The 19,589-nt window shown below is 52.7% G+C and overlaps 9 protein-coding genes across 9 annotated transcripts; 5 read left to right on the forward strand and 4 right to left on the reverse strand.

The window, feature by feature from the left end:
* Positions 1–2,299: 2,299 nt before the first annotated feature.
* LMH87_005064 (uncharacterized protein) lies at positions 2,300–4,227 on the reverse strand (the record flags this gene model as incomplete). Its single annotated transcript, XM_056202715.1, has 4 exons — positions 2,300–3,248; positions 3,305–3,765; positions 3,857–3,968; positions 4,046–4,227. 4 exons carry the CDS (start codon positions 4,225–4,227, stop codon positions 2,300–2,302), a joined length of 1,704 nt encoding a protein of 567 aa, XP_056058244.1.
* Positions 4,228–6,295: 2,068 nt separating this feature from the next.
* LMH87_005065 (uncharacterized protein) lies at positions 6,296–7,245 on the forward strand (the record flags this gene model as incomplete). The annotated part of the gene is made up of 3 exons (XM_056202717.1): positions 6,296–6,472; positions 6,615–6,919; positions 7,023–7,245. The coding sequence occupies 3 exons, from the start codon at positions 6,296–6,298 to the stop codon at positions 7,243–7,245; spliced, it is 705 nt and encodes a 234-aa protein (XP_056058245.1).
* Positions 7,246–8,808: 1,563 nt separating this feature from the next.
* LMH87_005066 (uncharacterized protein) lies at positions 8,809–9,790 on the reverse strand (the record flags this gene model as incomplete). The annotated part of the gene is made up of 5 exons (XM_056202718.1): positions 8,809–8,943; positions 9,003–9,208; positions 9,265–9,418; positions 9,475–9,567; positions 9,728–9,790. The coding sequence occupies 5 exons, from the start codon at positions 9,788–9,790 to the stop codon at positions 8,809–8,811; spliced, it is 651 nt and encodes a 216-aa protein (XP_056058246.1).
* A 74-nt stretch (positions 9,791–9,864) lies between these two features.
* On the reverse strand, positions 9,865–10,541 carry LMH87_005067 (uncharacterized protein; the record flags this gene model as incomplete). The annotated part of the gene is made up of 3 exons (XM_056202719.1): positions 9,865–9,996; positions 10,143–10,211; positions 10,470–10,541. 3 exons carry the CDS (start codon positions 10,539–10,541, stop codon positions 9,865–9,867), a joined length of 273 nt encoding a protein of 90 aa, XP_056058247.1.
* A 253-nt stretch (positions 10,542–10,794) lies between these two features.
* Positions 10,795–11,665, reverse strand: LMH87_005068 (uncharacterized protein; the record flags this gene model as incomplete). The annotated part of the gene is made up of 4 exons (XM_056202720.1): positions 10,795–10,923; positions 10,977–11,311; positions 11,361–11,433; positions 11,495–11,665. The coding sequence occupies 4 exons, from the start codon at positions 11,663–11,665 to the stop codon at positions 10,795–10,797; spliced, it is 708 nt and encodes a 235-aa protein (XP_056058248.1).
* Positions 11,666–12,080: 415 nt separating this feature from the next.
* On the forward strand, positions 12,081–13,390 carry LMH87_005069 (uncharacterized protein; the record flags this gene model as incomplete). The annotated part of the gene is made up of 6 exons (XM_056202721.1): positions 12,081–12,184; positions 12,237–12,327; positions 12,383–12,547; positions 12,596–12,653; positions 12,700–13,114; positions 13,357–13,390. The coding sequence occupies 6 exons, from the start codon at positions 12,081–12,083 to the stop codon at positions 13,388–13,390; spliced, it is 867 nt and encodes a 288-aa protein (XP_056058249.1).
* A 684-nt stretch (positions 13,391–14,074) lies between these two features.
* On the forward strand, positions 14,075–14,740 carry LMH87_005070 (uncharacterized protein; the record flags this gene model as incomplete). Its single annotated transcript, XM_056202722.1, has 3 exons — positions 14,075–14,197; positions 14,278–14,472; positions 14,534–14,740. The coding sequence occupies 3 exons, from the start codon at positions 14,075–14,077 to the stop codon at positions 14,738–14,740; spliced, it is 525 nt and encodes a 174-aa protein (XP_056058250.1).
* Positions 14,741–15,553: 813 nt separating this feature from the next.
* LMH87_005071 (uncharacterized protein) lies at positions 15,554–18,037 on the forward strand (the record flags this gene model as incomplete). The annotated part of the gene is made up of 6 exons (XM_056202723.1): positions 15,554–15,617; positions 15,695–15,801; positions 15,894–16,096; positions 16,158–17,512; positions 17,577–17,896; positions 17,954–18,037. The coding sequence occupies 6 exons, from the start codon at positions 15,554–15,556 to the stop codon at positions 18,035–18,037; spliced, it is 2,133 nt and encodes a 710-aa protein (XP_056058251.1).
* Positions 18,038–18,519: 482 nt separating this feature from the next.
* LMH87_005072 (uncharacterized protein) lies at positions 18,520–19,322 on the forward strand (the record flags this gene model as incomplete). The annotated part of the gene is made up of 2 exons (XM_056202724.1): positions 18,520–18,931; positions 19,012–19,322. The coding sequence occupies 2 exons, from the start codon at positions 18,520–18,522 to the stop codon at positions 19,320–19,322; spliced, it is 723 nt and encodes a 240-aa protein (XP_056058252.1).
* Between the last annotated feature and the right edge of the window lie 267 nt (positions 19,323–19,589).

Consider the following 19,589-nt stretch of genomic DNA (forward strand, 5'->3'; position numbering starts at 1 on the left):
ATTTGTCCTAGCGTTCATAAGTGTGCGGAATAGGGCTTCTCTTTTTAGTATCACTTCCTAGTCAAATCTGTACCTTAGATGGAGCTGGTTGCATAAAGCTGTAGTTAAAAGCAGCGTCTAGTTAGATAGCGACTATAGGTGCGGCAAGTTAATTCGTGCCACACCGCCTCAGCTTAGAAAGCCATTAATGACATCCTTGCTTCTGTGTTTAGTGGCGGTATATATATATAGCAAAAATTCTTGTAAGCTGTACCCTTAAGCCAGCATGCCATTAAGGAGAAGGCTGAGTGACCTGCCTGCATTGTATTTAGCGGCGCACTGCAGCGTCCCTCGCCAGCAGTCACTCAGCACTATTCTCGGGCCCTCTACAGTGTCTTCTATGTACGTTAGGTCGTTTCATGCTTGTGTATAGAGCTCTATGATTGCAGGAGAGTCCTGTACTGCTATGCTATATTGAAAACACGCATCATGCTAGGCGGCTCTTGGAACTTTGGTAGGCGAAGCAGACGGAATCCGACCCCCATAATAGACAATGGCCCTTACTATGCCTATACTCTCTTCTGGTACGTTGCGACTATATTTTTTCTTCTTTTTTTTAGTGGTGAATAGTGGCTGCGAAGAGTAAGAGTGGTTTAATTGTGCTGAAAATACTCGCGGCGGAATCTGGTAGGCAGCACTCTCGTGCTTTATAATTCGAAGCTTTTAGGAAAACCCACGAGTTGGCCAGATTTAGATCTTAAGAGAGTATTGCCGTAATAGAAGTGATGTCCTGCAAATATACCGCCGCGACAAGTGGTTGTGAAGAGGGTGGACAAATTTCCTTAATGGCTAAAGGAGTCTTTTCCTTGCCATAACAATGTGTGCAGTCATCTTCTCTATAGTCAACTATGTTCTCTCTACGTTAAAAGTTAATAAGAAGCGTAGGATAAAGATTGATCACCTCGTGAATAGTGAATACATGCAAGTAGGAAGGGAAAAAGGACAACTTGGTTGAGGTGCGGGTACAGCAGCTTTATCTTCTCCCCAAAGGTGGGAATTTACTTGTATAGGCAGCTAGAACATGCGCTATCATTTAGCATACTTTACACTATATCGAGTCTATGTTTTTCCAATGAGGTCCTTATAGCTTTTGGCCAGCATCACCCCTCCAAGTTGATTGGGAAAATAGCACTTCAGCAACTTTCAAGCTATGCTCAAACCGACAAAACTCACCGCTAGATATTCCTCCAAGGTATTCTAATCAACATCCATCACGCAGGGTAAAAGTTCTAAAAAAACGCTGTTTGAGGTCGAGTAGCTGTTGAAAATGATGCAAAAAAATAGCCAAGGCAAACGACACAGCCGTCGTCCGTCAAGTAGTCGCGGACAATTTGGAATTCGTCGTGATCTCCCTCAGGACCGGTACTCTGCGGTTGTGGCCCTATGGCACACAACTTACAAAATGAAAAGAGAGCAAAGCAGGAGCAGGCTTCTCTTTTCTTATCACTTCAATCCTTCTTGATAGCCTTATTTTCCATGGGTTTCTTTCTTCTCACTTACTCTCGTTCCTTCCCCCCCCTTCTGCCTTTGCTTGAAGATCGACCACTCCGCACACCTCACAAGAACAGGAATCACAGAGCAAGAAAAGTAGAATGAGTCTCCAATCGCACAATATATTGTCTCTCTTCTGCATCCGCAGAAAGTCTGTCATAATTTCCAAACATGACCACCACAGTTCCTGTGAGAGAAAATGAAAAAAGTCATCAGATCAATAAAAGTACACTGCTCCACCCCCAAAAAGTTGTAAAAAAAAGTTGTCCCTAACACAAAGCCATGTGTTATTTGCGCCATCCATTCCATAGACCAAGAATGAAGAAGAGAAAAAAAGGAAAGGAACCAATACCCAAACCCCAGCCAAAAAAAAGCCAAAACAAAAAATCGTTCAACACGTGCAGAAACCAAGACAAGCGCCAAACCTTGTCTTGGATTCCGAGACATGTAAACTTGACGCCACCACCACCACACGCGTGCCCGAGTCTTTTCCAAGCTGCAAAGCCACGTTTGGGAGGCAAAAAATACGTCCTTTCAAAAACACCGCCGTCATGTCCTTTTTGAACCAAGAAAACAAAATGTTTTGCTGAACCACTCCCTTGAAAGCCGAATTCGATGATGATAAAAATTCAGTGTTTTCATTCCGTCATGTCCTGTGGGAAAAAGCGATCCGCTCCCCAGTCGTTGTCAACCAGTGACTTTTGCGTATCCATAAAGCTTCAAGCCTCGCTTTTCAAACCTTGAAGCCCCGTGGGCGAAGAAACTGCTCTCATCTCCAAGCACCTTGGCTGAGCGAGAGCAAGCCCGCAACACAGTCCATGTCTGGCTTCTTGCTGGGGCTCACTTCACCTCGCATAAACTTCTCGACATCGGCATCGCGCGAGACACGGGTGGCCTCATCCTCGAAAATATCGACGCTGTCCTTCATACCGCGCGGCCGCGACGGGGCCGTGTTGGCGCGGCTGCCCAGCTTGCCGGGGCTGCGGCTCTGCAACACGCCACGGCCAAGACGTCGAGGGTTCTTGGGCTTGGTCGACACGGCCGGCAACGGCCGGCGGGCACCCGCTCCGGTCGCATTCCCGTCCTCGTCGGGGCTCCAGTTTTCCTTGTCCGAATCGGTCGGCGACATCAACATGCTGACCTTGACCTTGCCATCGCCCTTGAAGAACGAATCCTCATTCTCCTTGCCCGTGTGCTCCAGGCGGCCGACGCTCGAGGTGGTGCGGCTAAACTTGGCCTTTTTGGCGTAGTGCCCCTCGCGAGGCGTAGTCACGGGCGTGTTGCGTCTCGAGGTGCTCGACTGCAGCACACCGCTCGTGGAGCGGAGGAGGCTAATAGCAGCTACAGCAGATCCATTAGATTCGTGCTCGGCATGAGCCGTCAACTCATCCCGCGTTTCCGCGTCAGCACACGATTGCCAAGCTTGCACATCTCGTGAGCGGCCACGGCCAAGACGAGGCGGCAAAAAGCTGGTCAAGGTAGAAATAGGCGGAAGAGTCACGGTGGGCAGGGCGCTGTAGCTTCGCTTCAGGCCGCGCTGTCGGGGGAATTCCAGCCCAGAAGAGTATTTTTGCGGCGAGGGACGCGTCGGGGAGGGCGCGTTATCAACGAGCTCGGCTTTTCCTTCCAAAGACAACGAGAGTCGTACGTTCGATTGGCTCTGCCGTTGGCTGGCATTGTGAGTCGTATCAGAGACGCAAGATGACGGGGCGAAAAGCCTACGGCGTGTTTGGTTAGTACGTACGTCTACGCGTCGTGTATATGATGTACGCACCTTGGGGAATCATCAGCATCACGAGTTTGTCCGGCGGGGGTGGACAATGAGCTGCCAATGTTCCATCTGTTGGCAAGATAGCCCACAGAGCTGGAAAACGAGTGGGTAACTGAAGATGGCCCGTCGTGGCTGCCCTGAGAGGAGGAGAGGTCTCGATTTTGGGGCGTCGTCTCTGGCAATTGAGGTTCTGCGGGCCCAGAAGCTCTGGGAGTAGCTGCGAGCAGCTGTGTGGCGGATGGGACCGGCTGAGGAGAAGATTGAAGCGGCGAGGCGGCCTGAGGGTTCGCCGGCGCGTGTGCTGACAGAGTGGCCGGGATTTGTGCGTTGGATACGCTAGCAGCAACGGCCATGGGATCGGTCGAGACGCCATGCAAGCCATTGAATCGAAGAGCGGCAAGTTCTTGGGTTGAAAGTGGACGCGACTTTCGTCTGTCGTTTTGTCGGCGGTTCTGGAACCAAATCTGCAAAAACAATGTTAGCAATTGTCCAGCAAGGTAATTTTTGCACGCGTGCAGAGCGTTTTGATTGCAAAAAGAATTATGGTATTCGTACTTGAACTTCCTTCTCGTTGAGGGAAACGCGGTTCACAATGTCGAGACGCGCTTGCTTGTCGGGTTTGGGATTCGCCTTGTACGCCTCTTCGAGGATCATCTTGTCCTTGGCACTGATTGAATTGGCCACGGGTGTTAGTTTGACACACAAAATACAAGGAATACGCTTCATAATTGGAGGCGGACGTACGCGGTGCGTTTCCGCTTGCCTTTGGGGTGCTTCTCCATGGCCTGCTCCGACTCGAACGAGTCGTCGGCGCACGCAGGCGGCACATCTTGGGACAATAGCGATGAATCATGTCGAGAGGGTGACGATGGATCGTGCAGAGCTTCCGAGGCGGCAAAGGAAGAGTCTGGGGGCGAGTTGGACATGGCGGGGGAGGAGAGAGAGGCAGAGGTGGAAGAAGCGGTGCAGGATAAGGTCGAAATCGTTGCTTATAGGCCGCCAGGCATTACTATACGCGGATTGGATGCTGGACGGGAAGGAGTAACAAGGCACGGTGAGGATGACGGCGAGGATGCAAAAATGCAGAGCAGGACAAGGAGAAAGCCAGGTTCGATTGAGAAGAAGAGAAGAAGACGGCGTGAGATATCGAGTAGGAAAGAAACAAGAGAACGATGGACGAGGTTCGAGGGTCCCACACGACGTGTAGCAGAGGTGGGTCAGTTTGGACGTGGACGTGGACGTGGACGTGAGGAGCGTGGGCGTGGGCGTGGGCGTGAGGCGTGGAAGAGGAATGGTACACCCGCTGTCTTGTGCCCGGGGGTTCTAAACATGGACCTTGCAGTGCGTCTTCTATTATTGTTAGCGAGTGCAGACCGCTGAACCATTACCTACCCTTGCTAATTAATTTACAGGGGGTTCGTCCGGTGCAGACACGCCCGGTGGTTGGCGCTGTGGGCTCTCACTTCTCTACTAAGGTGTCTAGGTACCTAACCACCTACAGTCTACCCGCGTCAGTGGATGCGCTGCGTGCTGCGTCGCCCCGGACGCAGCAAATCACAGCGCGCCGCCGCCTGTGGCCATGCCCAAATAAGGAAACATGTCAACACGCGTTGGGCCGCGGTGGTCAGCTCCCAGCGCTCGCCTCGTAAATACCTGTGTAAAAATAAAACAAAATTCACCGATAAAAATATAGTGCTTGCGTTGCCTGCAGCCACTGTACCACTCGATGAGTCTACCTGTCTGGGGACTGCGGATGAGTTTGCCTGTCTGCGGGCAACAACCGCAGGTTGGTGTTTTCTTTTCTCCCGCTGCTGCTGTGCAAGATCAATCCTCTCCGCGCGTGTTTGCCTCGGTCTATACAATATTCATGTACAAGCAAGAAAACGCGCCGCCTCCCTAGCAACCACGCTACACCTGCAGCGCCGATGGAGTCGTACAGCAGGGAGCCAGATGCGACAATTATGCTGCCTGCTGCCTGCTACCTGTTCCCCGTCCAGCCAAGTGTCAAAATGCCCGTACTCTGCAGATCGATCTGAGTCGCTTTATTATGCCACTTAAGTGGTGATCCACATGCGTGTACGCTCAACGTTCTGTGGACCAAGCTTTCCATCGTCGACAAGTCGTGCGTAGACACAAGTTGTTCCTACGAGGCTTATTGAAAAAATCGAGGAAAAAAATTCAGTCGTCACAATATCGCATCTCTTACCGCAGCACAAAGCCACAAAACTTTCTTTCGAATCCATCCTGTGCATCACGCGCCGTCTCGCCCAGATCTATACTTGCAGACACTCTATACCCTGTACATGTAACCATTCGCAGCGGGCAGAAACGAGCTGGCACTCTTGAATGTTTTAAAAAAGAAATCGCAAAAATAGCACCGATGCAAGAGACAAACCCCCACGCCCTAGCCAAGATCTGGCAGTGCCATCTCGGACTAGTTCTCCTCCGTCTCGACTGGCGAATCTCGAAATAAGACGTCGCTAGCTTCGCGCCAACTCTCGGCTAATAGACAGAAAACAAACTTACACAAAAATACAAAATCTCCAGTCGACTTTCTCATCGGTGAATAATTCCATGTATCCGATATACGCTGCACGCAGTATATATCCAAGCCATGCTCAAGGCCTTCTGGATGTCGCCACCTCTTGTATCATCTCCAGCCACCTTCACGACATCGTGATAAGCGTCAGAGGCGTTTACAAAACACAAAGCATAAAATATTCATCCATACACTATACCTTATTCCAGCTCGCCACTAGTCAGTGAGACTCGACAGACGCCCGTCGTAAGCTCTCGTGGCGTCTCCTCGTGGCGCCCGTCGATACCAAAGTCTAACTTCGCTTCTCAATACATAAATCGACGACTCTGCACTCATCTTCCCATTTCCCCTTCCCCTCCCTTTCTCTTCTTCATCCGGCAAACTTCCTCTCTGATTCACCATCAAGACCACTCCTCTCTTCATCCAGTAACATCACTCGCCACTCGCCACTAGCAATGAAGGCCGTCATCTTCCTCTCTCTTCTCACCCTGGCCTCGGCCGCTCCCAAGAAAAAGGGACCACCTGTCGACCCGACAGTAGCTAACGAGTTTAACCTGGATCACAAGGATTCGGAGAATTGCCCGGGCTTGCTACTTCTCTGGGCTCGCGGCACGGATCAGGAAGGCAACATGGTATTTATTTTTAACTTTTCATCTTTCTTCTCTTCTTTCTTTCCGTTTCTGCTTCTTCTACTTCTCCCCTACAGCTCTCACGCACAAATGCAAGAAAATAAACCCGCCGACTAACCAACTCTCTCTCTTTCTCTCTCTACAGGGAGCATCCCCCGGTCCACAGTTGGCCAAGATGCTCAAAGAAGAATTCAACCTCGCCCAGATCCAGGGTATCAACTACCCAGCCTGCGTCGAAGACGTTCTCCTTCCCAAGGGAACCACCGAGGCCGCCATCGCCAATATGACGGATTATGTCCAACAGGTCTGGGAGAACAAGAAATGCCCGTACACTCCTGTTATCCTGGGCGGCTACAGCCAGGGCGCCGCCGTCGTACATGGTGCTGTCGATCAGCTATCAGAAAAGCACTTCTGGCATGTCAAGGGCGTTGTCACCTTTGGTGACACCCGGTAAGCCCCCCCCCCCCCCTCCCTCTCTCCGGGCGGTAACTAGCTTGCCTGGGGTTGTGACATGCGCTAACGCGGGCAAATTTCTTTGCATCTCTCTTGTTAGAAAGACGATCGATGGGGGCAAATTTGGCAATCTTGAACCGGTCAGGAGCCTCAACATTTGCAACGACGGTGATACCATTTGCACCAACGGCACCATGGAGATCACAGATGCCCACTCAGACTACGCGAAACATGTCCAAAAGGCTTACGACCACATCTGCAAAGTGGTCCACATGAAACCGGCCAAAGGAAAAAAGCAGACGTGGAGAGAAACTGAACATTAAAGGATTTGCAACCTTCTTCGTGGCAGGACCAAGTCTACACGCGCTTCTCCCCCGTTGCCCAAGTATGCGTGTCGCCCGCGCCGACTTTCCTTTGTTCTTTACTGCGATCCCAATCAAGTATATCTTAGCCAGCACCCATCCCCCCTCTATTTACTTGCGCTTTCCCGCACCCTCTTACTTTGTGCTGGTCCGCCGGCCGTCTTGAGCAGTTCACCATTATTTAGGCTGAATTGTCTTGTGCCGGATCAACACCCCCGGTGGACTCTAGCTTTATAAAAAGTACCTAGTAATATTTCTTTCTTTCCCCGAGTTGTCAGCCCAGCCTCGTCTTTAATTGAATGTGATTTTTATTCCATCCTTTCTCCATTTACGGCCTGATTGGACAAGGTTGTTAGTGGATGCATGCGGCAGGGGTTCGCAGAACTTGTGTGCACACCGGTTTCTCCTCGCAAAAAAATAGAGCGCCCCCGCAAAGCACACACGCGAGACGCGTTCGTCCTCGGTTGCCGAGCAATTCAGCCATCTTTTTCCTTTTGCCTATTTGTTATTACCCCTGTCGCTTTTTCCTCTGGGGCGTGTCGCTATGAACACTACTACTCAATACCTTGCAGGACGATGCGTGAGATGCAGGGATCGCGGCTTCAACGTCAACCTCTGTATTTCTAATGTACGGGATAGCCATTTGGCCATATATATCTGTACAGCTAGTGCTGTACCTCAAAAGCGGCGGACGTCTGTTTTCTTGCACAAAATTGGTCCATGCTGCGCTGTTCGGGATTTATGAATTTCGTGCCCCTACGCGTCCGAAAGTCCAGGGTCGCGCTTGGCTGTCACAAGCGTCGCAGTGTGCTGCCACGTTTTTAATTCCCGAGCTCTGCAGTGTCTTCAAGACTTTGTGCCTCATGTTTTGCATGGATTCTGCAATTGACTGCTCCATTGGTGTTGTTATACCACTACAGTGTAGTACGAGCCTGGGCACTTACACGATGTCGGCATGCGGAGTGGACCTCCAATCTCATCTCATATCTCGATTGACCTGCAGCAATGAAGTTGCAAGGCTTCGCGGGAACCTTCATTCCTACGACAACAATGCAGAAAACAAGCAAATGACGAGCCCCAACCCAACTTGGGAGACTGGAGGCCCTGCAAACGTGGCAGATGATATGCCCAACCTATCCAGGGTAACACCCACACTAACTGCAAATGACCCTTGCTGAAGATTGCCGTGGTAATAAAGCACAAGCGCGGAACGAAAGCGCGAAAAAGTCTTCAGCCAAAGCAATGGCGCCTGGCGCGTTGAATTTTATAGTAGTCTAACTAGATGTATCGCCACGGTTGGTAGCAATTTATGCTTCCCTGCTCATTTTATTTTCCCTGTCCCAAACGGGACACGAACGGCATTACCATGCTCAATGTATCTCATATTCTGAACATTCTCCCATCCTGTATCGTAAAGTGGTCATTTCGGCCATCGACATGCCTCACGGAAGAGTGGTGAGCTTCCATCACCCGTGAAACACATCGAACTGGCCCATAGTACGGCTCGCGCTTATATCGAGTCGTTTACAGATCGTCATCGGAGCCCTCATCGGGCAGGGCAGTGGTGGCGGCCTGGTTCATCTCCTCCTCGTACTTGGCAAGAAGGTCCTTGTCGACCTGGGCGGTGGGAGGAGCCAGGGCAGGGGCAGCGACGAACTCCTGTGTCTGTGGTCAGCTTCATTACGCACCATTAAAAGTGATATCGGGGGTATACGAACAAGCTGGGGGTTGCCAACGAGCTTGCGGGCGAGCCACAGGAAGGGCTTCTCGAAGTTGTAGTTGGACTTGGCGGAGATGTCGTAGTACTGAAGGTTCTTCTTGCGGTGGAAAGTGATGGTCTTGGCCTTGACCTTGCGCTCCTTAACGTCGACCTTGTTACCGCAGAGAACAATGGGAATGTTCTCGCAGACACGGACGAGATCACCTACGACGAGTCAGCATACATGGAACCTTGGAGTTTGAAGAGTGATGGGTGCTTACGGTGCCAGTTGGGAACGTTCTTGTAGGTAATGCGCGAGGTAACATCGAACATGATGATACCGCACTGGCCATTGATGTAGTAACCGTCACGGAGACCACCGAACTTCTCCTGACCGGCGGTATCCCAGACATCAAACTGAATCTGACCAAAGTTCTGCTATGTATTAGTTGCTGCGATCGTATTTGCTCGATTCGCACCTGGCGACTTACGGTAGAGAAGCCGAGAGGGTGGACTTCGACACCGAGGGTAGCAAGGTACTTCTTCTCGAATTCACCAGTCAAGTGACGCTTGACAAAGGTGGTCTGATGAAAGCCTTTGGTTAGTCAAATCGATTCATGGACCGCGCAAACGGGCTGCAGGCGAAGTGGTGGCACGAAGCGGTGACATCATGCTGGCATCCATCCTCGCGGGGCATTTTCCGTTTGCGACCAAAAAAAAATCATCGTCCTTATTCAGACGCACCTTGCCGGTACCACCGTCACCGACAAGCACAAGCTTGAAGGTAGGAGTCTGCTGCTCAGCCATTTTGAGATTTAAAAGTCGGGCGGTGCAGGACCGATTGTGGAAGATGTAAACAAGGCGGGGTTCTGGAGGGGCGGTTAATATCTCGCGGGCAGGTAGAAATCAGGGCCGTGGGTGCTTCGTTCGGTTCGAATCGAGATCCGAGGAGCGTGGAGGAGCTGGCAGGAGAAGGATTTACCTGGGGGGGTATCGTGGAGAGGTGGTTGTGCCTGGAGGGTTGAAAATGCACAAATCGGTCAACCTTGGTGTTTTTGCTGGCGGCGGGGAGGGACGGGCAAGGGAGTTATTATCAAACGAAAAAATTCAGTCGCTGGGGGCGGGCCGGCGCACGTGACATCATTCAACAGGTACCTACCGCAGATAGTTGCCTGGGGAGGTACCAGGCACCTGCGGCTTTGCCGCCCTGTACCAGCTCCCTGGCACGCTGGCACCACAGCTGTAAATTGCGAATAGCCCGCTAATAAGGTACTTGGGTAGTAGGCTGGACTGTGCGCCTAGCCTTGACCTTGTTTCTTCATTCTCTCACCGTACAAAGGACCGTTCTCGCCCGCGTGGCGAAAGAGCCTGATGAGAACTCGCCTGAATCAGGCGCAGCTCATCGTTTGATCATAAGCTGCCGCCGCTTTGATTGCTGCCACATACGAAGCTATCGCGCGAGCCTCGGCCGCCTACCTAGAGCTACCTGGCTAGGCACCAACAGACGGCCCGCAGCGGCTCTCTCTTGGGAGCTAGTTCCGTAAGATGTCGGCCACATGCGTGACCAAATCAAACAAACATGCCCAAAGCAATAAATTTGGGTCGATTTGCAGATGGATCAAGCATTGAAACGACCAGGAACAAGCTAGTAGCTGTAGGCAGCCGTCCTGCCTAAGCAGGGCCTGCTTACCAATACCCGTTGGGCATTCTGCTCTCGGGCCCAAAGCAGTCACTATCTCATTCGCTTAAGATGGTCAATTTATCATTCTATCACGGCACCGACTTATCATACATCTATGCTTGGGCTGTCATCACATCGGCGTAATGTGGCAGCCCAACATGCCTCGTCCGCCCCAGTCTCGTCTCGGTGTGAGTGTCAAGCGCAGTTCCTCCCGCGAGGTAACACCAGAGGGTCGTGACACTTTAATGAAAATGTTGCTCTGTTAGGTGACGTTAGAGGAAATCGGCCTAATCTAGAGTAGAAAGGACTTACTCCTTCGTTTCCTTGAACACATTCCGCTACCTTCTTGAGCCCATCGTGATTGGCTCGGTTGACATAGCCAAAGTTGCGAATCTCATCGCCCGCCTTGAGGCCTGCCAGCTCTGCAGGGCTGTTGGCTGCAACACTGTTGACCTTTGCAAATGGCTGGTCAAGTTGCTGGGAATCGCTGTCGGGCAATATCCCAGATGCACCAGCTATTGCTGGCGTGTTTGTCTGTGTGCCCTCCGCCGCGCTTGCAAAATGCTCGTGCAGGAATTTTTCGACGTTGGCCATAATCTCCTTGTAGTCATTCTTAAGACGGATAATTCGCGCCCTTGTGGTTCGAACTGGTCACGCTTGTTAGAAGTGAAAGAGCTGGCTAGTGATGCCGCTTACTCTGGGCAACATCGAGATCGGAGCGCGGGAATCCATCTCGTGTGAGAAGAGGCGTGTTCATGTCAACCGCATGCTGCTAATTTTTAGCAATGAACTATCGCAGGAGTATTCATCGATGAAGTGGCTCTACCCACCGAATCGAGGACGGCGCCAAGGGCCTTCAGCTCAGCTTCCACATTGTCCTTCTTTTGCTGGAGCTCCGTGAAGCTCAGATGGCTGCTGGTCCCGTTGGTCGTAGGCGCACTTGTAGGCCCAGAAGGCACCGTTGGAGCGTGCAAGTTATTCATTGGTAAAGGCAAGCCCATGCTACGTGCAACGTTGAGCTGGGAGTCGTAGAAGATGATGGCCGCAAGTTTAGTCGCCTCAGAGCTAAGTAAGTGGTGTGGTGGGAGCTGCGGGGTGCTGAGTTACGTCGCCAGGTTTGCCTGGGCGGAGGTTTGCTACAACCGCATGACACAGGTATAGGAACCGTTTGAATTGGACTGAAGAGCAATGGCGATAATAAAAGACATCAATTTTCCATTTTCTGCAGCTGCAGTTTTATGTCTCTTGCAGCCCGTCACTACAGTCTGATGATGTTAGCGGCTCCAGGGCCTGGGCTCAGCCTGTAGCGACTCCCTCCACTTTTCGGAGCGAGTGCCTGAAGCAGCTTTCTGCTGCATTTCCGCGACTAAAGCTTTCAATTCTTGCATCACACCCTACGCCCAAATTGTAGCAACCATGGCCTCGAGAACTGATGCACGGTTGTTAAAAACGACCAAATTCCCACCGGAATTTAGCAAGAAAGTGGACATGCAGAAAGTGAACCTCGGCGTTATGAAGAAGTTGGTGCATCCGCAACTGACCAGCTCGTCGCGTGCGCTAACATTTCAACAGATGGATCGCCAGCCGCATTTCCGAGATTCTAGGAAACGAGGATGACGTCGTCATCGAAATGTGCTTCAATCTAGTCGAGGGACCTAGATACGTATGTGCTTCGTCGGGCCTTCTCTTTATCTGCTAACCTCTTAAATTCGATCCAGCCCGATATCAAAGCACTCCAGATCCAGCTTACCGGATTCCTCGACAAAGACACGGCGCCATTCTGCAAAGAACTATGGAAGCTGTTCCTCAGCGCGCAGGATAGCCCTCAAGGCGTCCCGAAAGAGCTGCTAGAAGCCAAGAAGCTCGAACTTATGCAAGAAAAGGTTAGTGAGCAGTTATGCATAATTCATCGGAATGCTAACGTACCCAAGCTGGAGCAGGGGAAAGTGGTCGACGATTCTAGAAAGCGCCGTGATGAACCCGACCGACGTGACCGCAATATGCCTCCGTCGCACGACCAAGAAAGAAGAGACAGACCGCGAGATCGAGGCGATAACCGCCAAGGGCGCTGGAATGACCGTGGGTTCGACAACCGTGGGGGACCTAGACCTGCACAGCGATCTCGATCTCCCGATGCCCGACGCGGCGGACCCAGGGCTCCCTACAATGGCGATAGCTACGTGCCGCGCGCACGTGATGGACCGCAACATGGACGAGGACGAGACCGCCGACCTCGGCGCTCGCCTTCCACTTCCTCGTCCAAGCGATCGAGCTCGTCATCGCGCAGCCGCTCCCGATCTCCAGCCCCGCGCCGAAGAAGATACTCGCCGCGACGTGAGAACAAGCAACGCAAGCGATCGAGATCCCGATCCCGATCACGCTCGCTGCGACGTGATGCAGATCGATCTGGCCGACGTGGAGACAGCGTTAGGTCACCTGCTGCGAAGAGGGTGCGCCGACAAGATTCGAAAAGTAGATCTCGTAGCAGAGGTCGATCTTCATCTGCATCATCTGCGTCCAGTCGTTCTAGAAGCTATTCCTCATCGAGCAGCCGGAGCCTGAGCCGTAGCCCGAGCCGGAGTCGGAGTCGCAGTCGAAGCCGAAGCCCTAGTCGAAGGAGCAGGAGCGCATCAAAGGATACGCCCGAGAGACGACGAGGTGGTCGGAGATCGCCAGCTCGCCGGCGAAACAGCTCCTCTGCATCTGCATCGCCTGGCCGTGGTTGATAGCCGCGCTTCCGCACTGCATGATCGTATAGGCAAAGAAATCGACACAGAAGTCATGTGATAAGAACACGACGGAGGGAATGGCCAAGACCTGGACCTTGCAGAATCCCCATCGCTAACGCGTAGTCTTACCGCAGTATCGTTCAGCATGAAGAACTATGAGCCGCAAAATTTCACATAAGCCATCATTATTCTATTTGGACAGATTGCAGGATACGAAGTAAGCAAATCCCCACCATGGCTAAGCTATAACAGTCGCATAGAGACAGCTTTTGTATTATACTTGGTCCATGTTTCTGCTTGAATTGGGCGATGCTGAAGAGCTAGGCGTTGGGACGGCATCATTGGTAGCTATAGCTGCGTAGAGCATCTGACCCAAGTTGCTTATTTGAATCAAGAAGATTTGTAATTCTAATTCCAGACCTGGCTGATTTTAATGCGTCCTTGACTATGCTCTGTCGCGTCACGTACTGCTGTAGACTTCCTCTCAATGCGCTCGCCCCACATTGAGCTTCAACTTTCTGGGGTGCCAGCCTACGACTCGAATGTTTCTCCATCACGCAACGCGCCATAAACATCGAAAGCGCAGGATTTGCGCGTAATCCTAAGCCTACCATCTGTGTGATATATCGGAATAGAGCTATCGTATCGCCTAGAGACCCGACGCCCCCGAGCGAGACGAAAATGGCAGACAACAAGCACACGGGCACCGGCGAAGGCCCGCAACCGACGACGACAGAATACAAAAAGTCGCAAGCGCGCGTGCGAGAATTGGTCGAGAAGCGCCGCCTTTTAGAAAGACGCTTGGTACGGAATCCAGACAACTGACGCAGCGCGCGCGCCGACTCGATTGAGTGTGCTGCGAGTACTGACGCTTCCAAACACAGAACCAAGTCGAAGAGGGCATCGTCCAGAAGGAGTCTGCCTATTTGGAGAACACGCCGAGCGGTAATATCATAACCGGGTTTGATAATTATATGAAGGGCATCAGCGGCGCTGCAGCGCAGCGTCGCAAGACGGGCCCTATGGATCAGAACCGCGTGTTTTCGCGATCTTCCATTTCATACCGGCCCAACGTCAGTGTACGAGCCGCCAATCCGCTGCCGTGCTCTCTGCTGCGACTTATAACTAACTGGTCTACAGGAATCAGCAACGCCGGGATCAACACCGGGGTCAGCCGCGCCAACACCCGTCTCTGCATCCTTTTCCGGCTCGACGCCCAACGCTGGTGGTGGCACCAAGAACTCCAAGAAGAAGAAGCAGCAGCTGCAGCAGCAAGAAACCGAAGACAGCGAGACCGATGCGGCTACAACGAAGAAGCGCACCGCCTTTGGCGCGTCGAGAAAGTAGAGCGGGCAGGCCGTTGCTTTACACTTTTTATTGTATTTTACAACATGAGCACGACTTGCGAAGGCGTTTACGGATATACCGATATAATACAGTTTCTTTGCGGAGATTTATCGCTTACGATGGGAATGTGACACTGCAGTCTCACCATGGAAGGCAAACCCCGGAAATTGTCCAGAGTCTTGAATCCGATTGCGGCGCATTGAAGCAGCTCACAAAGCCGGCGCTTTGCAGCGAGTGTCCTTCTTACGCGATCTTGATAAAACGAGCTCCGCCATTGCATGCTTCGCACGGACCCCTCTTGCTTCATAACTCGGAAGGTCATCTAAACGCAAAAGGCGGCGGAGCTCACGCTCACCCAAGTTGGTATCCGCATCGGTATTTCCCGACTCATGTTCACCCTGGTATGAGAAGGACTGGAATACCAATGCGATTCATAATGGACGGCAATTATGGAAGCATATGTACCGAGCAGCAGTTAGGTCTCACTTATCAATTTGTTACAGGCCAAAGCTAGGTCTGCGGCACCGTCGGACGGCGTTTACTATAAGCGAGAATCAAAGATACATTTCGAGCGGGCCACCATGTAAGGAGGGCTGCAAATGAAAAAGAACAAGGAAATGATTTGATCAAAGCTAATGTAAAGTTAAAGAGGTCACACCCAGACGCCTGAAGTGAGGGGCTGGTGAGGGGTTCACTTTACAAATTGGGTGCTCGCCCTACTTGATGCGGGGTTGCCACCAACCTTGCTGGATTCCGCTTTGGAGCTAAGGAACGGCCGCCTGGTCTATTCCTTTACCTTATGAGATCCGCTTCATGCCACGACAGCTGTCTTTGTCCTTCCCCTCTTCTTGCTTTTGCTCTACCGGCTCTTTTCTCTGTATGACATTGACGAGGAATTGCGATTGCCTCACGTCTAGACAAATAGCGCGAAACCCGCTTACACGCCTATCTCAGCCAGCATGACTGTTCAAGCCTCCAAGTTCACCCCCGAGGTGCTCATCGCGGCTCCGCGCCGCTCTGCTGGTGTGCCCAATGCTAGAGGAGATCTAATTCTTTACACGGTAGGCTTTGTCGCATTGACCCAATCCGCTGCCGCAGCCAGGCCCAATACGCACATGTTGCCCAGAGCGCTAAACAAAAGCTTGTGAACCAGGTGTCGACTTACTCCTTCGAGACTCACTCCAAGTCTGCCCAGATTCGCACCCTCAGCGTCAAGGATGGATCTTCACACCTCGTTTCCGAGGACACGGGCGCCAGCGATCCCGTATGGATCAGCAACACCGAAGTCGGCTTCTTCAAGGGCGGCGAGAACGGAACCAAGCTCTTTTACCAGGATGTCGAAGCGCCAACATCCGAGTAAGTCATGGGATACGCTGCAGCACTTAGCTTGACAGTCCGATTGACAACTGTTCAAAAGACCCAATTTGATTCACCGCTTCCGGGGTGCCCTATCCAGCGCCAAAACCAAGACTCTGTCGAGCGGCAAAGTTGCGCTCGTCACTGCAGCCCTCACCGCGCCCAGCGGCAACTTGTTCCTCGCCGCCGACGAAAAGAAGCCGCTGTCCAGCGGCAAGATTTACGACGAGCTTTTTGTCCGCCACTGGGACACCTGGAAGACCAAGAACGAAAACGCGCTCTGGTACGGCCAGCTGGAGAAGAAGGATGGCAAGTGGACGCTCGAGAACAATAGCTTCAGCCTGCTCGCCGGAATCGAGCTGTCCTCGCCCGTTGGACCATTTGGGGGCGCCTCCGACTTTGACATTCACGAGAAAGGCATCGCCTTTGTCGCCAAGGACCCCACGCTCAACCTGGCCCGCTACACCAAGACGGACCTGTACTTGGTGCCGCTCAAGTCCTTTACCGAGGAGCCCGGCGCGCCGCAGATTGTAAAGACGGGTAACCTCGTCGGCTACAGCCACTGCCCTACGTTTTCTCGCGACGGCAAGTCGATTGCATTCTTGCGCATGAAGGACAAGCAGAACGAGGCCGACAAGCACCAGCTGCTCGTGATTCCGGACATTAAGAATCTTGAAAACGTTCAGACTTTCTACTCAGCCAGCGACGACAGAGGCAGCTGGGACCGCAGCCCCTCCTCCATTCTTTGGACCGCCGACAATAAACACCTGATTCTCACTGCAGAGCAGCACGGCAAAGTCCTCCTGTGGAAGGTACCCTCGTCTCCTTCCGAGGCTAAAGATCTGCCTGTCCCCATTTTCGAGGACGGCGCTGTTTCTGACGCTCACCTCCTGGCCAACAGCACGACCCTCTTCGTCACATCACGATCCCGCATTGAGAGCTCCAGATACTTCACCCTGGATCACGAGAGCAAGAAAGTCACAGAGGTCTCCTCGAGCGCCAAGAATGGCAAGGCCTTTGGCCTGACCAAGGAGCAGTGCTTTGACATCTGGTATCCTGGCTCGGCCGGCTACGACAACCACGCTCTATGCATGGCCCCCTCCAACTTTGACAAGAGCAAAAAGTACCCGCTCGCCTTTGTTGTCCACGGCGGCCCGCAAAGCGCCTGGGTGGACGACTGGAGCACCCGCTGGAACCCGGCCATCTTTGCCGAGCAGGGCTACATAGTCGTCTGCCCCAACCCTACCGGTAGCACTGGCTACGGACAGGCTCACACCGATGCCATTGCCTCGAACTGGGGTGGTGCGCCGTATGAGGACCTCGTCAAGGCTTTCGAGTACATTGAGAAGGAGATGCCCTATGTAGACATTGAGCGTTCCGTTGCCCTCGGCGCGTCCTACGGCGGCTACATGATGAGTAAGTCATTTTCTGCCAAAACTTCTCCATGGCATGAATGTGTCACTGACGTGTGTAAAAATAGACTGGATCCAGGGCCACCCTCTTGGCCGAAAGTTCAAGGCCATTGTCTGCCACGACGGCGTCTTTTCGACCCTGAGCCAGTGGTCCACCGAGGAGCTCTTCTTCCCGGAGCACGACTTTGGCGGCACGCTCTGGGAGAAGCGCGAGACTTACGAGAAGTGGGATCCCGCTCGGTACACTGGCAACTGGGAGACGCCCATGCTGGTCATCCACAACGAGTTGGACTACCGTCTCAGTGTCGCTGAGGGCCTGGCCATGTTCAACGTGCTGCAGGCGCGCAACATCCCTAGCAGGCTCCTCATGTTCCCAGACGAGAACCACGTAAGTAATAGGATGCGTCCATGTAACAGACAAGCGCATATGCTAATATGAAGATAGTGGGTTTTAAAGCCGGAGAACTCTCTGGTCTGGCACAGAGAGGTGCTGAACTGGATCAACAAATTCAGCGGTGTATCATCGTAACCTTGGAAAAGAATGAAAAGATCCTCCAAGAAAGACAATTCAGGATATAATAAATGAAATGAATCAACGATCATCTTCATTTTCCTTTTGCAGAGCCAGGTTGTAGGCAGGCTTCTAATGTTTACTCGTACAGTGCGAAGTGTGGCTTGCCGCCTAATTGGCACGGCTTCAATGCTCAGCAGCCTTGCGCCGATCGCAGTGCTGCACGACCAAGCAGAGCTCCATTCGAGCCACCAACACAACGTGAAAACCAAGCATCGCCAACACGACGCACACCTACGACACGCTTGATTTGCAGGGGAGCTTTAGAACATGGTTTATGACAACCCCCCACTACTATCTTTGAGTGATTAAAACCACCCTCTCGCTCTCCGCGCAGCAAAGGAGCAGCCACGCCGCGATCGATCCCCATCTTTTTCGAACGAAACCTCCCACCTTCTTCCGCTCTCTACGCCAAAGCAACACTACCCTTTCACACAGCCATGGCGACACCGCCCGCCTTCTTCCACGCGCTGCTGCGGCCCGCCATGCTGCAGATCCTGCGCGCGACGGGCTACCACGCCACGCGGCCCGCGGTGCTCGACGCCCTGACCGACCTCGCGGCGCGGTACATGCTGCTGCTGTGCCAGCACACGGCGCACCACGCGGCCAGCAACCACGCGGCTGACCCGTCGCAGGCGGCCGACGACTTTACGATAACCGACGTGCGGCTCGCGCTGCAGGACGTGGGCGCGCTGGGCGCTGAGCGCACCGTCGCCGAGGAGGCGTGGCGCGGCGAGGAGGACATGCGCGGCGTCGAGGAATTCGTCGAGTGGTTCGCGGGGCAGCGCATGAAGGAGCTCATGGAGTTTGGCAACGCCGACGGCGAGTCGGAGGCGACAGACTACCTGTCTGGTGAGTTTTTCCATCTTTACATTACTATTCTTTCTGCAAGGTCGCGAGAGAGAAAAGAAGAAGCTAACAGTGAATTGCAGCGCTGAAAAAGAAACATAATCAAGCGGCCGGCGATACCAAGTTCCAGGGCACCATTCTCGGCAGGCCCGCCGAGGGCTCGCAGGTGCTCGTCGAGGGCGGGCCCGTGACGACGATTGAGGAGTGGATCGCGCAGCGCAGCCCGGACCTGATGAATGGTGGCGCGGGCGTGGGCGGCAAAGGTCATGGTCAAGGCGTCAATGGAGAGGGCCGACCGACGTCCTCGTCGGGGAGTAGTAGCTCCGGACTGAGCTCGGTCGACAGCGAGATGCGCGACGTGGCGGGGGATGGCGACACCATGGACCTGTCGTGATGGAGGACGGGTTTCCGTCTTTTGATTTTTTTTGCATAGCGTTGGAGTTACTCAAAAAGGCACAAATTATATCCTATTGTTAAATTGATTTTTGTGTCCTGGTTGACAGGCTAGGAAAGTTTGGATGTGACGCGGGCAGCGGCTGCATAGTGACCAATACAGATACAACAGTATTTGATTTTATCGTATAATTATATGATTCGTTACTTGGTATCATTTAGTGAAGGAGAATATGCAGTTCGACTTCATTTGGGTAGTCTATCATCT

Source organism: Akanthomyces muscarius, chromosome 1 (genome assembly GCF_028009165.1).
Source record: "Akanthomyces muscarius strain Ve6 chromosome 1, whole genome shotgun sequence".
Lineage (NCBI taxonomy): Eukaryota > Fungi > Ascomycota > Sordariomycetes > Hypocreales > Cordycipitaceae > Akanthomyces > Akanthomyces muscarius.